Genomic DNA, 15,647 nt, shown 5'->3' on the forward strand with positions numbered 1-15,647 from the left:
AATAACCAATGCAAGAGTTTGTTAGAGATTTCTTATGTTTGAAATATAGTTTATACTTATCATCATTTTAAACGAAACTAGAAATTTTATCTTGGTTAATAGCGACAGTTCAAAATCATTTTTCTTGCTGATTACAATACATTTTCTGTTTTATGAGCAAGAACCCCTAAGATATTTTCTCTATGATATAATCCGGATTTCTGATACTTCTTCCATCCAATGGTATGCCCCTCCTGGATTTAACTAGAGAAATATCTACACTAAGGTCTGAAAAGGGAGCTACCATTGGATCAGAAACAAACACATCACCACAAACTAGTATAAAATGGCTACCAAATGGAAGAATGCTTAGGAGATTTTTAATGTTTTACTGGACTGGGATAGGATAATGAGTATGGAGGTGAGTATCTATCTCAGAGGCCTAGGTTCAAGTCCATCAGAGGCAGATAATGGGAAACCCTAAATACTGGAAAAACCCTAGCAGTAACATGTGATTCTGACCAGGTGGGCTCCTTAAACAATGTTTCTATTACATCAGAATACACACAAAATCAAAATCTGTACCACTACAACCCATGAAGGGTCAAGAGTTCAGTACTTAGTAAGGAAGCACTGTTTCTTGAACAACAGTTAAACAAGGTGATTTTTCAAGATCATGATCTGCTGCCAAATTTTTCCCCAGTTAAGAGTCCACACATTATAAAGGCTGGGGGATCCCCGGAGAGCTCCCAAACCCACAGGGTTGACTCATAGCTACAGTTACAGAATAAATAATTATCTGCCACAACCGGTTTCGAACCCGAGTTCTTCTGAGCTACTCTGCTCTCCACATATAAATGCCATAGATAATTTTACAATATCCTTCATATCATGGAAAATGAATTTAAACTTCGAAATTTTTCTTATTTTAACTTTATTTATTTAATTCGAGATTTTCAATTAGGTCAATTAATTGAGAGGGACAATTGACTTTGAAGTCTGGTTTCATACTGTGTTAAATCCAAACCGTGTTTCTTGAACCAGTGAAATTAGAAAGAACTAGGCCATTTTATGTGGAAATCAGTCAATATAAAGAAAATCCAGGACTTTTTCAAAATTAGCATTTTACAGTAACATTTTCATTTTTTAATTATGTATATTTTTGTATCTGTTTATAATTTTGTACATTTTAAATCAAAGAACACTTTGTAAGCCTTTTTTTTTTTTTTTCGGCCAAGACTCGGCCATTGGAGTCCTATACTGCCTAACCATGGTTGAGGGTCAAAGTTCTTCATTTTGTGGGACCGCCACTCAATGAAAAAAGTTAACATCCTAGGATTCGAACCGACACCGCCAATAGACATCAAATTGGTAAGACTGTGACTTAACCACTGAGCTATGGGCGGCCCAATTTTGTAAATCTATGCACTTTCAATAAAACTCCTGTATTTTGATTATAACTCATATTATTTTAAATCCTTTATGATTTCAACTTTCTCTCTAGTCCCTGGTGTTTCAAATTATCTAGAGTAGATTTTAAACACATTTTTTATTTTAAAATAAAGGAAAAGGAAGATATAAAAAAAATTCAGAAACTGAGGAGTGTTTTTTTTTTTCTATTTCACTGCTCACTAATGAGATTTTGACAACTTTAAAAATTTACAGGACAAATATATACAATTGACAAATGATACCAATTCAACAAAAACATTTAAGTAGCTAGTCTGAATAGTTACCCTTTTTTAATTTTTTTTTTCTTATTTTCTAAATTTTTTATTAACAAAACATCAAAGCAATTTCATAATAAATAAAAACAAACAGAAAATTTCATTACTATAATAAATTGACTACTGTACATATGTATATAAATATATACACTTTTCATACATATACAATTACTGTACAATCATAATAAAAGTACAACTTCACAGTCATGTTTTATATAAAATTAATTTCTCTCCACATATTATCACCTTTTATTTAATATATCAGTTTATAATTCGGTAAAATTGATCAATCAAAATACCCTGAATGTCAAAATTATATCACTAAGTAAATAAATATTAAAAATACTATCCTAGAGGCGAATGAGAAGAGACGTCTAATCAATAAAGAGGAATGTGAAGTAGTTAAAATCAAAACAATTTAATTAAATTAAATAATAAAAAAAGATTATTTACAATGCTCAACTCTACATTATTTTTGATATTGACAAGAGGAGCCCAACGTAGAAAATGGCTTCAGCTCATCTTGAATCAATGAGCCGTTTCAGCGACGTTTCTAGCCTTTGGTGTACTGGGAGTAGGAGGCGCATCAGTTGATGGGTCGTCCCACGGCTGTCTCTTGCTTGAAGCAAAGATCAAGTAGAAACAGTTACATACGAAATAGACTGATGAAGCAACAAAGAACACCTCCCTCCATGCTTCTTGGTTGGGCTAAAAAAAAAAATCGCAAACGTTTGAAATTTGATAAAAATTTTATTGGACAAAGTTCACAAATTGTATTAATAAGTTTTTAACTGTTTTTGTTTCTGTACTTCATAATTTAGTCAAGATAGTTCAGGAGATAATATTATTTTTTTTTTTTTTAAATCAGTTTTATACTCTTATTATTTAATTAGATATGTGGACGAAACCACTAATTATTATTGATAACTGAGATTTAATTTATGCTAATATACTATTCAGAATATAATATACAAAAATAGTAACAGTATGTGCCAGTAAATGCTAAATGATCTTTTAATGAATTTGAGATGGTGGTCAATTTTAAGAATGCCAATAAGATTATAGAAAAGTAAATAAGTATAATAAATATTTTTCTCACCCTTCCATGAATAATGTAGCCGGCAATGATAGGTGCTAACAGACCAGCCATGTTTGCTGTAAAGTTGGTGAACGACATGAGGATTCCAGCGAATCGAGGAGAGATGTCCAAGTGATTGACTTTAAATCCAGAGTAGATTCCACCATTGAGGCCAACACCAACTGTCAAGATTGCCACGGTAAGAGCTGGGTTGCATCCAGTGTAAGAAGCGCCTATCAGAGCAATAGCAGGACCGAAATGACCTGGAAGATACAAACAAAATATTAGAATAGATTAAGTGTTTGTTTTTTTTTTTCTTGACACCTTCGAAATTATAATAACAGTTCTGACACATTGACCAAGAGCTCCTACATGTCGGAGATCATAACTCAGTGGCTGATAATAATCAATTCTATTTAGTAATAGAACACATAACACCAGCAATAATTTCTTTCGGGATTTGATTATACATGATAATATTACTAGTAACTGCAAGGAACAAAATAGTATAATATAGAATATTCATTTATTTAATTTATGTTTACTTCGAAATTTGATTTAACTACAAAAATTTTGGGATGATAAAGAAAATTATTTAAGTATTACACATCAAATTAAATCAGACAATAATGAAAAATTAATTACCTATGCCCTGTGCGATTTTCCTGACTTTAGTGTGAGACAAACGTTCATGAGATATCATGTAGTCTGCCACCCAACTCGAAGAAACTGAAAAGCCCCACATTGCAAGATATGGCAAGGCAGAGAGGAATCCATTCTGAAAAGGGAACAGAAAGATTATTATCTATCATAAAGTAAGTATAATTCAAACCCACGGACTTCAACTAATTCAAACCCCATCACCATATATTCTACTAAATTAACTTTAGAAATTATACAATTTCAGGAGATAAATACCATTTAATTTAATAGACAAATAAATATTTGTAAAAAATATATATAAAAACTACATTTTGTAAAAATTTGGAGTTCCAATTTCAATGCTGTTGATTAATATCAAGTTAAGTACTTAATAAATTAATTCCAACTAACTAAACTAATTTTCGAAAAACTGTTACTCACTTTTTTAATGTTGAACCTTAGCACTTGTTTCATAAAAGTTGGTAATTCTGTCATGAGTGTCTCATAGCCGTAGTTCTGTCCGATGTGTGCAATCAAGATGGCCCAGAAAGGCATAGATTTTCCAATCGAAGTCCAAGGAACTGGAGGAGACTGAAAAATAAAAAAAATATTATTAAAGTTTTAAATTCATAAAAAGATATAAATTAAAATATTTAGTTATTGAACAAAGTTTATTTGGGTCATATGCCTGCTCTTCAGGTACCTATCAATTCAAATGATTCTTCATTTTTATTTATTTATTTTCATTTTTATCATCATTGTTTAAATTTTAAAAAGTACAAAATTTTATTAAAAAGTTTTAATAATAATAATCATTCTGAAATTTCAAGCAAGCATTATGAACTTTACAATTGTAATCATCAGTCTATAAGCTTTTTATTATTATGGTGTTCTCATTTTATTAAACATAAACTGATAAAAAATGATATAGCTGAAGTCATGTAAAGTTACTTTTGATTTCCTCCACTTAATATTATTAATATTAGTTAATTAATATAATAGACTATTACTCCATCTTAAAATATTTTTTCTACGAAAATCAATCCCCTATTTCGTAACACTAAACCTAACCCTAAACTTTAATTAAAATACTGTAGTAATTTAGGAAAATTAGCAGTCTTAAAAAATATGACAACAGAAGTTTTTATATCACTTATTTTCATTCAACTCTTAAAGAGTATAAATTAACTGAAAATAGGAAATTTTTGCAATAACCAATAATCCAACTAGTTAACCACAAGTATTAAAATAAATTCTGATAAATCAATTGATCCCCTATAAAATTACTATAAATTTCACTATGAAACAGGGTCATAGAAGTTTTATATTATTTTATAAGCCTGTATTTTGCATCAAATGCCAAAGTAGCATACGTGAAAATTTCTTAGAGAATTGTGTTTGAATTATGATAGCAGATTCAGAGTAGAAACTTATGTATAATTTTGACATATCTTAATTAATCATTTTGCATTATATATTTAATTAATTACATCAAATATTTAGTTAGGTCTTTTTGTCATTGTACAGAGAATAGAAAATTATATTAAAATGCAACAAAATCAGAGATAGCCAAAATTACAGATATGCACTATGGCGTTTTACCAACAAGATGAAATTTGAATATCAATTCCTAGCTCAAATATATAATAAGAACTCTAACAAAGATAAAAAATGACTTAAAACTCACCGATACACCACCCGCTCCCCAGACAGTGTTAATAATGTGTTTCCTTTCATCAGCATCTATGTGTGGGTGTGAGTCTGGATCCTCATAAACGGTGAAGAAGAAGACAATAGACCAAATGGCACTGACCCCACCGAAGAAGTAGAAAATAGAAGGCCATCCTCCGAAAAGTTCCATATCCGACAAGATCCCACTGAGAGGCATAGATACCACAGTTCCAAATTGAGCTCCTAAAAACAAATTAAAATGTCAATAAAATGAAAGACTACACACTATTTTTATAATACATAATATTTATTATTACATCAGACAGGGTAACTTTAAACCAATACAGTTGCATAAAATAGTATTAAAGAATAAATTATTTAAATGAAGAAAAATTTTACTTTAGCATTTCAGAATATACACACTTCTGGGCAAAATTAGCACATTACGTAGTATTTTATATTCATTTATTTATTTTTTAATTGGAATCAAATGAAATTACTCTAACCAGCATTCATATTTCTTACAGCTGTTTTTGGTGTTGATGAAGGCAGGATTATAATATGAGAGGCTGTTGTTTATCTATTAGATGATATGGAAAATGAAGTGATGCACTAATTTTGTCCAAGAGTATATTTTTATCATTCATAACAACAAAACACAATCATTCTTTTACAGAAATTCATATTTCAATAGGAATAATGAAAATAAAATAAAATAATTAATCAGACTTAGGTAATTGTACTTGATTATTGTACGATATAATGATATAGATTCTAATCAAGTTATAAAAAGAATTTTAAAAAATCTTTGTTTTTAAGATGCTTACAGTAAATAAAATAGTGTTTTTTTTTTAAATACTTAAGTTGTCTTTCTCCTTCTACTTAGTTTTTCTTTCAATAATTTCCTCATTTTGTTATTCCTTCCATTCTAAATCAATAGACATTGACAGTAAGTATGTTATGTTTCTACACAAAGTCTATGAAAGTTTCTAGAGACTATAAAAGCAAACACCATTTATTCAAATGTGGAAAGAAATTTCATAAAAAGGCTATATGATTTTAAAATATTTAAAAGATCTATTAGCGTTTGGTTACTAAAAGTAGAATAAATACTAAAGTGCTATATTTCCATTTTTAGGGTAAAAAAAAGGAGAAAAGCAACCACAGATTTAACAAGTACAAAAACTTCTAATTAGTTGCAATGGTAATAATCCCATGTAATGAGATTAATTCATTAAGTTTCTAAGATTATTATAATATTTCATTAAGATAAGAGTTATCTATTCTTTAGGATCTAATACCTACAACTATTAATACTTATAAACAATTTAAATATGTATATATTGCACAAACCTGCATAGACAATAGCTGCCATTCGACTTCTCTCATTGGGTGGGATCCATTTAGCAAGCATAGCATGTGTACATGGCACGATAGGGCCCTGGAAATATTTTCAATTTTGATTCATCTCGCCTAGTTTAAAAGATAAATTATGATTAAAAGGGGTTCCCAGGAAGAGAAAAAACAATAAACAAAAAATCATATAACCAAACCATCATAAAAAAAAAGAGAGAGAGATAATTATAAAATTGATAAAATTCTAAAATAAATTATGAAAAAATATTTTCAATAATGGTTAAATAAAAGAAAACTTTCTTGTTTTAGGCAAGCCAAAGGTCATTACCAACAGCACCAAAGGCATTCATCATACCCTACAGAGAGCCTGCTGTATCCAAACTATACCAGCTCCAAAATTTCTTTCCTAAAATCAATTTTTTTTACATTATCGTTGCATATCTTTCCTACCTTACTTCCCAACATTACAAACATTACATCCCACTTGACGCAACGCTCTTATTTTTTGGGGGGAAAGAGTGCGCTGCTTGATTCTATTTCCTACACTGGAATCACAAACCCAATTGTTCACTTTTATTCTGGGCCAGAAAATGGAAAAAGACAATTTTTGTTTAAATTAACCATATGTAAATATTACCTAAAAATGAAGTTTATACATTATAATTTACATAGACGATTAATATCATTGGTTAAATCGTGATTCATCAATGGGGATATAATTTTAAAAATCAAAACATTATTTGGCCTTTTGCTTATCAATTAAATTAAAATATTAATTAAATTAATATTTTGTATTAAAAAATCAAGATTTTGATATCATTACAAAAATTAATAAATAATATCAACATGATAATTACTAATAATTCAACCAATAAATTTTTCCATGCATAAAAAAACAAGAGGCCAGTTTTGTATAAATTATAAGGAAAAAAAGAGAAAACCTAACGATATCAATCAAGGTATACATACCTCTCCTAATCCTTGTATAAATCTGACTATAATAAGTGGTATTGTGCCAAAAGTTGCAGAAGTGGGAACTAAAAACCCAAAAAGAGAGTTTAGCATCATTCCACCTGCCAGAAACCTCAGTGCCCCATATTTCTTTGCCAAAATACCACATGGGATTTGAGTTATACAATATCCATAAAAAAATGAGCTCAATATATATCCTTGTTCAGCAGTGGTCCACAGATACTCTCCATCCTTATGATTCTGAAAATAAAAAAATATGTCAGTATGTACCAACAAAAATGTTTTCATTAAACAAAAAAAAATTCTATGAATAGTTGTTAAAATAAAAGTTAATCTACTTGGACTTAACTGTGAAAAATTTCATAAACAAATTATATTATTATAATTCATTCTAAAACAATCTCAATTCATATGAATTCACTTTTATTAAAACCAATAGAAAATTAAGACAAACTACTTTTATAATTTACAAATCATTTTTTTATAATATTAGCAACGACATTATCGTGTTTTACAATTTTTTTTTAACTAAGTAAAATATGAACGCAACGAAAAGAGTGAAAGGAACTTATTTTATTATAGTTTGCTTATTAAAATGTTTTTCAATAATGGACCTCAGTAATCAACCAAGAAGAAATAAATCAATACTCTCACAAATTTTGAAGTTTTATGCTTAAAAAAAAGTTTTTGGAATCCAAAATCATGCCAGATATTTGTTGTTTACTTATATAATAAAATAATTAATTCAAATAAAAAACTTTAAACAAATTTTGTTTAAGAAACCTTCTCATAGTTAAAAAGAGAATGTGTTAAATAGCTTGATTCGAAGAGAACAGACTAATGAAACATTATTTTATTCCAAAGAGACAAACATATATACAATAATGTTTAGCTTGACTTGCTCACGCTTAATTGATTTGACTGAATATCAAGCAAATGAACAGTATAACAGGAAGATTGTTGATTGACTATACTATACTTTTATATCAACAAGGAATAGTCAATCAACAAGAAAGATAGTCCAAGTGCAGTCAAAAGCACTTAACTAGTAATAAAACCATTTATTATGAGTCAACATTTCGCCCCACTTAGCATGTCTTCATCAGGTCTAAAAGAGATGCAAACAAATAAAATAATGTAACAAAGTTAGATAATATATAACATAAAATAAAAGTAAACTAACGTATGGCTAAATATGATTCTGTGAAAATTTATATAAAAATGAACAAAGTAAATTCAAAAATACAAATTTTCACACAATCATATTTAGCCACATCTTAATTTACTTTTATTTCATGTTATATACTCTCTTAATTTGTTGCATTATTTTAGTAGCTTGTATCTTCTTATCTTAGTTCTGAAAATTTGGTCGAAATGTTGGCTCATAATTTCTTTTACCAAATTGGTCTAGTTTACCATTTTCCTTTTATGAAAAATATAACCAATAATAAGTTCATCCTCTTAAAAAGCAGTATGAGAGATTCTACCCATTCTTATCACCACCTTGATATCAACCCCTTAATAAAACCCATAGAACTTAGAAATAGAAAAAAAAAAAAAAAAAAAGTTCTCATAATAATTATTATAACCCAACAATCATTCGATATACCAACATATATAAATTTATATGTAATATTCATGTACTACATACATGTATATTTAATATTACATACAAACACATGTTACATATTCCCAATTACATCCCCTCCCAATTACGTAGTTATTCATTGCAGAATAGCCGGCAGATAACGAAATATCCAGTTAAACGAAAAATTAAATAAATGATAACAGGCTAAAAATAGTTTTAAGTTTACTTCATATATTAATTTCAATATAATTGATGTGAATTTTTAAATAATCTTAATTTAGAACTAAAAGTTCTGCAATATTCGCTACTGACTATTGGGCATTGAAGGTCACATCCCCACTTCAGCCACGTGATGCCACGCTATGAAAATTGCCACAACAGTTGAAACAATGTCTCCAAGAATGAATAATTGCAATTTTTCTGGTTTAATTTTGCCGTTAATTCTTCACAGAATTACAAACTGAATCTGCATATTAGTGTGACTCAGTTAGCTGACTCACTTATACGCAATTAGACATTCCAAATGAATTACATGTACCTAAATGTTATTTATAAATTGTATTATTTTTTTTTTTATTGATAGAAAAAATTAATTTTTCTGTGAAAAAATGTTGGGAAAGTTTGAAAACAGACACGGAACTAAAATATCTGTCACTTGATTTCCTAAACGTAAAATTCGATTGAGACAAATTTAGGGATGAATAATACTCGCAATTTGTTTCCCCTATTCTTTGTATTGATATAAAGAAGAAAGGAAACAAAAAATATAAATTAATCATGCTTGTAATATCGTCTAAATTCTTGAAATTAAGAGAACCATGATTAAAAAAAAATACTATTAATAATTATTGTGCAATAATTATTCTTCCATCAGTATATAACATACTAATATGTTTGATTTAAAAAAATTAATATTCATGTAAGGAGAGAGGGGGGGGGGAAGGTAGCTAATATTATACACCCATTATTAATGTATATTTGAACTAACACCATCATAATTGTAGGGTTCGGTATTGACGAATTCCATAAAAGTTAATTAATACTAAACATAGGTAAATGTCAGAGGATTTGTCAGTTTTGACGGGGTTTGTTGGATTGCGACAAGGCCTTTAGTACAGACTAACATCCGACTTCTTTTTGGTATGTAAGAAATAATCCCCCCTCTTTCATATACTAGACAGTGAACTACGTCATAGAGTATTATGTATGTCACATTGTGCCAGAGCAAAGACCTCCTTTATCTCACTAATAACTTTCTTTCACTGGGGCAAAGCTGTCAGTTCGCCAAGGCATGTCGGCTTAAAGAGAAATATTTTTTGCGAGAAACATCACGTTCCGAAGCCGTGAGGAAAAGCAGCGTATACTTAAAAAGACACAAATTTTATAATTTAAAAAAAAAAAATTATATTAAAAAATTTAAATCCATAATGTGAAATCCTTATCACAGCAATGATCTTGATGATTGGCGATATTATTGAGTTGCCTTATACACTAATCCAAAACAACTGCATCCCACATATTATCGCGTTTTCCTCCATAGATTAAAATACATGAAGGGAAAAAAGAAAATTCCAGTAAACATAGTAAGTTAAAAGTATATTTTAGTTTGACACATAAATTAGGTAAAAATTAACATATAATAAAAAAACTTAATATGCATATAAATATATAGTGAAGTTGATTTTATTAGACTAATTTAATATAATATTAAAAAAAAAATTCTTTAGATACATGATTTACCTTAAACGCACAAACGATAGTTAGGTTTTTAATATTAGACACTAAGTCATATATTTTTATTTTTAATGAAGTTTATGTAATCTCAGAAATATATTTCTTTTTTTCATTTAAAAAACTACAATATTAATTTGACTCCTATATTAGGTAAAAATTAAAATGCAATTCAAAACTAAAATTTCATTAAGGAAATTTTTTAACTTCAGGAGTACAACTGATCATTAAGTGTTTATTTGACACAAAGTATTTTAATTTTATTTATTAGTTTTTACTAAACTTTTTTTTTCTCCAATATTTGTTGTTTTTTTTTTCATTTTTAGAATCGGTTAAACCGAAGTCCGTTAAGCATGGTTCTACGGTAGTACAATTTTTGTAAAATAGTAAATATATAAAGAGCACTGAGTCAAGAGTAAAAAACACGGAATAAAAAATAAATTATGTAGAATAGACAAAACGTGTTTAATCTCTGTACTCTTTAAACATGATTTATAGTTCAGGAATAAAAAAAAAAATAAAGTAACACTAAATCATCGGATAATAAGATAAGCGAAATCCACAAAAATAAATCAATATATATATATAATAAAGAAAATATATAAAAAATGAGGAAATTATACCGATCTATGTACATAGGCTTTTTTAGCTTAAGGCTTCAAAATGGAACTTCAATCAAATGTTTCGAATATGAAAAAAAAAATTCAAATTTAAGAGAAATAAAGTGGATTAAATCGCTTCAACAAATATGCGATTCATTAGAATATTGCATTTCACCGGTCGGAGATAAAAATTCCCTCTGCCACTTCGCTAGCTCAGATAACTTTTTGCCCCCTATATTCCCTTAATCAATGTTATTGCTGTTTTTAAATAACGGTTTATCTTTAAATAACGAGAAAGCGTAAACAAAATTTATCATTTGAGGGAGTAGAATTAAACATTGTTTACCATGTTTGAGAATATTCTAACTTAGTATACAGTTCTAATTGTATTTTGATCTGATTCTGCTCTTATAAATGATGTTTGTAAACAGAAAATCAGACAATTATTTATGTGAAAAAGTTTTAGATTTAACATATAAAAAGTTATATATGACATGGGCAATTAGCCTGCATAAAATTTTTTAAAGTATACGACACCGATATTTAAGGTTGTCTCCTTGAAAATGGCCAGAGGACCGAAACGTTGGAGAATTTTTGAAAATAAATGTTGAGAGTATATTTGTATCAAAATTGTGAGTGTTAATAATAATTGTTTACCATGTTTGAGAATATTTTATCTTAGGATACAGGTTTTTTTTTAGATTTTTTTTTTGTTAAATGAATAAAATTAGCCTTCGTATATATAAATTACTATACCGGAAGAAGTGCTTAAACCTTCTATGCTAAAGGTTTATTGTTAAAAAGCCCATTCGTGTACTAGAAAAAAAAAATCAATGCCGTGTGTAGTCCTGTGTATTAATATGGTATTATTTACTGTACAGACAGTAACAACATATAGATGTTTTGTTAATAAATAATTCAAGTTATATTATTATTATTATTACTATTATATGGGCAACAAACCATGGAGGCCTAAGTCCTCGCAAGATATTTCCCAATATTAGGATGTAATATTCCCAGTATTAGGAAATACATCACGCGTTTCTTAACGTGGTTTTTTCAAAGGTTGGGTTCGTTCCTCCCACGCCTATTTTTTGTGAGTGCCACCCATTGGCTAACGGACTTCACAAATGCCCGGGGGGAGGTTGTCAGTGAGTTTTGCATTATTATGTGCTTGAAAAAAACCCGGGTGGGACCTGGATTCGATCCGACAACCTGTGGATTGGTAGACTGGCGCGTTACCACGCTGCTACAGCTCCTCCCAATCAGGGAACTAAAAAAAAAAAATAGAAAAAAAAGAAACAGGAGACAATATTTCTGCGTAAATAAGCATATTTTCTTAGCCTAGAACAACTGCGGATACTGAAACAAAATGCAATATATTTTTCAAAAATATTAACAACTTACATCATGTTGAGTTTCGTTGGAAAACTTGTTGTCGGCACACTCGTCTGTGACAACGGTTGGCAACTTCGGCAAAGCGGTGTGGTTCACCATGGCTACAATAGCCACGGACATGTTCGTCCTCATCGTATAGGCGTTTGCCATCCCGAAGAACAGCATCAGGGTAACGAAGTGTCTCGTACCGTACCATCCTGCAACAGGAGACAAGTCCAATTAAGATACAATACAAATAAGACAAGTAAAGTACAAAAGTATAGTGATGAAGATGACTGGAGATTAAATCTAGAAGGTAAATGAAGTTGGGGTCAAGAAATGAAAATTAAAGTAATAATATATTGTTTTTAGCGCAGACGTTTCGGTCTAAGTTATAGGCCTGCATCTAGGCTAAGAAATTCAGGTTTAAGAATAAGAAAAAGAAGAATGATAAGGAGCAATACGATAAAGTTGAATATTATGCATATAAAAATATGAAACGGCCGGATTTTTTCTTTTATTGAATTCCTAGATTATATATCATGAAACATGAATGTTCAAATCGGGTTGAAAGTTAATTTTTTTTTTGGCCGTTAGTGAAGTATCATGAAAAATAAAAGTTCAAATTTTGAGTGAAAGTTAATTTCTTTTTCTTTGTCGATTACAAAGGTTCATCATTGAAAATTAACAAAAATATTTTTAAAAAACCCATAAAAATAGAAAGAATGATTTACTAATACAATAGAATTTTTTAACTAAAACTCGTAATTTATTATTATTAATTTATATTACATGATCAATTATTTATATGAACCTTAAAATTGACAGAATGACTAACTCCTGTTTCAAAGATTGGAACAATATTCCTTGTAGCGAAATTCTTATTTTTTTTTTTTTATAATGAATAGGACAAGTATAAAATATAACAGTTAACTAAAATTCATATCCTAGTTTTAGCCATTTAATCAATGCGTAATTGTTATACCATTAATAATAAAGATACTAAAATTGATGTTATGTAATTAGCCATTGTCATCAAATATTAAATCTAAGATATAAATTTATTTTTAATTTATATCAATAAAATGAAACTAAAATTTTGTAATTATAATATTATTATTACTGATTTAAGTTATGCATAAATAAAAACTCTCATATTTATTAATGTTTTATGGAACTAGATCAAAAATATAGAGCACATAAGTCAAAAGAAATTTTAAAAATATTTATACGTATATAATTACAGTTATTATAAGAAAAAAATTTATATTTTTTTAAATAAAGTTTATTTTTTAACTTTATCACATTGCCCTAGGCCAGAAGGACGATCTTTCTAGCCTCGACATTCAGGGCTGTCTGAATAGTATTATTTTTCTTTTATAGTAATGATTTAAAAAAAAAAAAAAAATCTGTTCCAATATGTATGTTCAAAGGAATAAGTCATTTTAAACAAACGATTATTTTTCAGATCTGATTTTGGGCATAATGTCACTAATGGATCTAGAAAATTACTATTCATAATGACTTTTTTTTAATTAGTCCTACAGCTCTGTAACGATTTCAAGGCTTAATTAATTAATTTCAAGACTTCCTTGTAAATAAATAAAAGAGCGGTGATGGTAACTTTGTAATACGAAAATTTGTTTTTGTGCATGAAATACAATAAATATGGACCTTCTGTTACATTAAATATACATATTACGTATATATGAAAACGTATGTAAGACACGTTAAATTATATTACAAAAAAAGAGAAAATTGAAGAAGGAAAATAAAAACAAAAACCCCTTCAGTTAAGATTCAAGAATAACAAATAAATAAAAACATTGATACCTAAACAGATAACAGTCACTAGGAATATTTACGCTGAAAACGTAAAATAGTAGATAGGTCATTGTGTACCTACCACAAGCTAATATCCCACGAACATGCAACATATGCCCACGCGATAAGATACCTCACATAAAATCGTTTTATAACCCTATGACTCTCGCAATAAACTTGAAAAAAAAATACCTAAAATACACAAGTCTCTCTCTGGGCGCTCTAAACATAGTTTTTTCATAATGATTCATTTCCGTAATAGTCGTGCAATTAAGGATATGTGTGAACTGTGTGCACCTTGTACTTGAAGAACCGAAATACTTTTCTGAAATTGGTAAGAGAAGGTTGCATGCCGTTCGTCGCATGATCTGTGATTGAACAGACCTTCACAGATTTCATTGAGCGAAAAGTAAACACATCTGTCAATTGTAGTTATTAATCTCCAACTGTTACATCTGCCGGCTTGGATGTGTATGGATCATATGTGTATACATAAATCAGCAGACAGCACCAAGGACGTCGCTATGGAAGGAGTTGGGGTAGTTTGATTTCATCCCTTAAATTTTAATATTCTAAACACCAAAAATTATAGCAACACCCATGGGCACCATAAAAAAGTCCAGCAACATTCTTTAACTCTGCTAATATATCATGCCTTTAGAGCAGATCTGCTACATAGTGAAGTATCTACACAACAGACTCTCATGCTAGCTTAAATGTACATATGTATGTAAATTCAGTACAGTTGTAAATGAAAATAAAATAAATTCTAGAGTTTATAAATATAATTGAAATGACATAGAAGACTAAAAATGATTACGAAAGAATTGCAAGAAACAATTAAAATTCAACAAATTGATTAATATAAACAGGAGGTTCTACGCCGATACAATTAAAAAGGGCAGAAGAAATTAAAGACAATTACCAAGAAAATAAAGAAATCATTAATTAGAAATGTATGAATTTTTTGTTTTATTTTAATAAAATTATGCCAAGTCATCATGATGAAAAAGTTATTGAAGTCATCAAGTCATCATGATGAAAACGTTATTGAATTCATCAAGTCATCATGATGAAAAAGTTATTGAATTCATCAAGTC

The 15,647-nt window shown here is 28.9% G+C and overlaps 1 protein-coding gene across 3 annotated transcripts in view; it reads right to left on the reverse strand.

Moving 5' to 3' along the window:
* Positions 1 to 1,575: 1,575 nt before the first annotated feature.
* Picot (putative inorganic phosphate cotransporter protein picot) overlaps positions 1,576 to 15,647 on the reverse strand; it is a 204,484-nt gene continuing 190,412 nt past the window's right edge. For all 3 annotated transcript variants that reach the window (XM_014423573.3, XM_014423571.3, XM_014423572.3), the window contains exons 2-9: positions 12,754 to 12,941; positions 7,423 to 7,665; positions 6,451 to 6,538; positions 5,114 to 5,340; positions 3,868 to 4,017; positions 3,430 to 3,562; positions 2,806 to 3,047; positions 1,576 to 2,414 (exon numbers count right to left, since the gene is read on the reverse strand). In XM_014423573.3, coding sequence (XP_014279059.1) covers positions 2,235 to 2,414; positions 2,806 to 3,047; positions 3,430 to 3,562; positions 3,868 to 4,017; positions 5,114 to 5,340; positions 6,451 to 6,538; positions 7,423 to 7,665; positions 12,754 to 12,941 — 1,451 coding nt within the window. In that variant the 3' untranslated portion in view covers positions 1,576 to 2,234. The remainder of the gene's footprint in view (positions 2,415 to 2,805; positions 3,048 to 3,429; positions 3,563 to 3,867; positions 4,018 to 5,113; positions 5,341 to 6,450; positions 6,539 to 7,422; positions 7,666 to 12,753; positions 12,942 to 15,647) is intronic.

This window comes from Halyomorpha halys, unplaced genomic scaffold, assembly GCF_000696795.3.
Source record: "Halyomorpha halys isolate HHAL.00 unplaced genomic scaffold, Hhal_1.1 Scaffold432.1, whole genome shotgun sequence".
In the NCBI taxonomy this organism is placed as follows: Eukaryota; Metazoa; Arthropoda; class Insecta; order Hemiptera; family Pentatomidae; genus Halyomorpha; species Halyomorpha halys.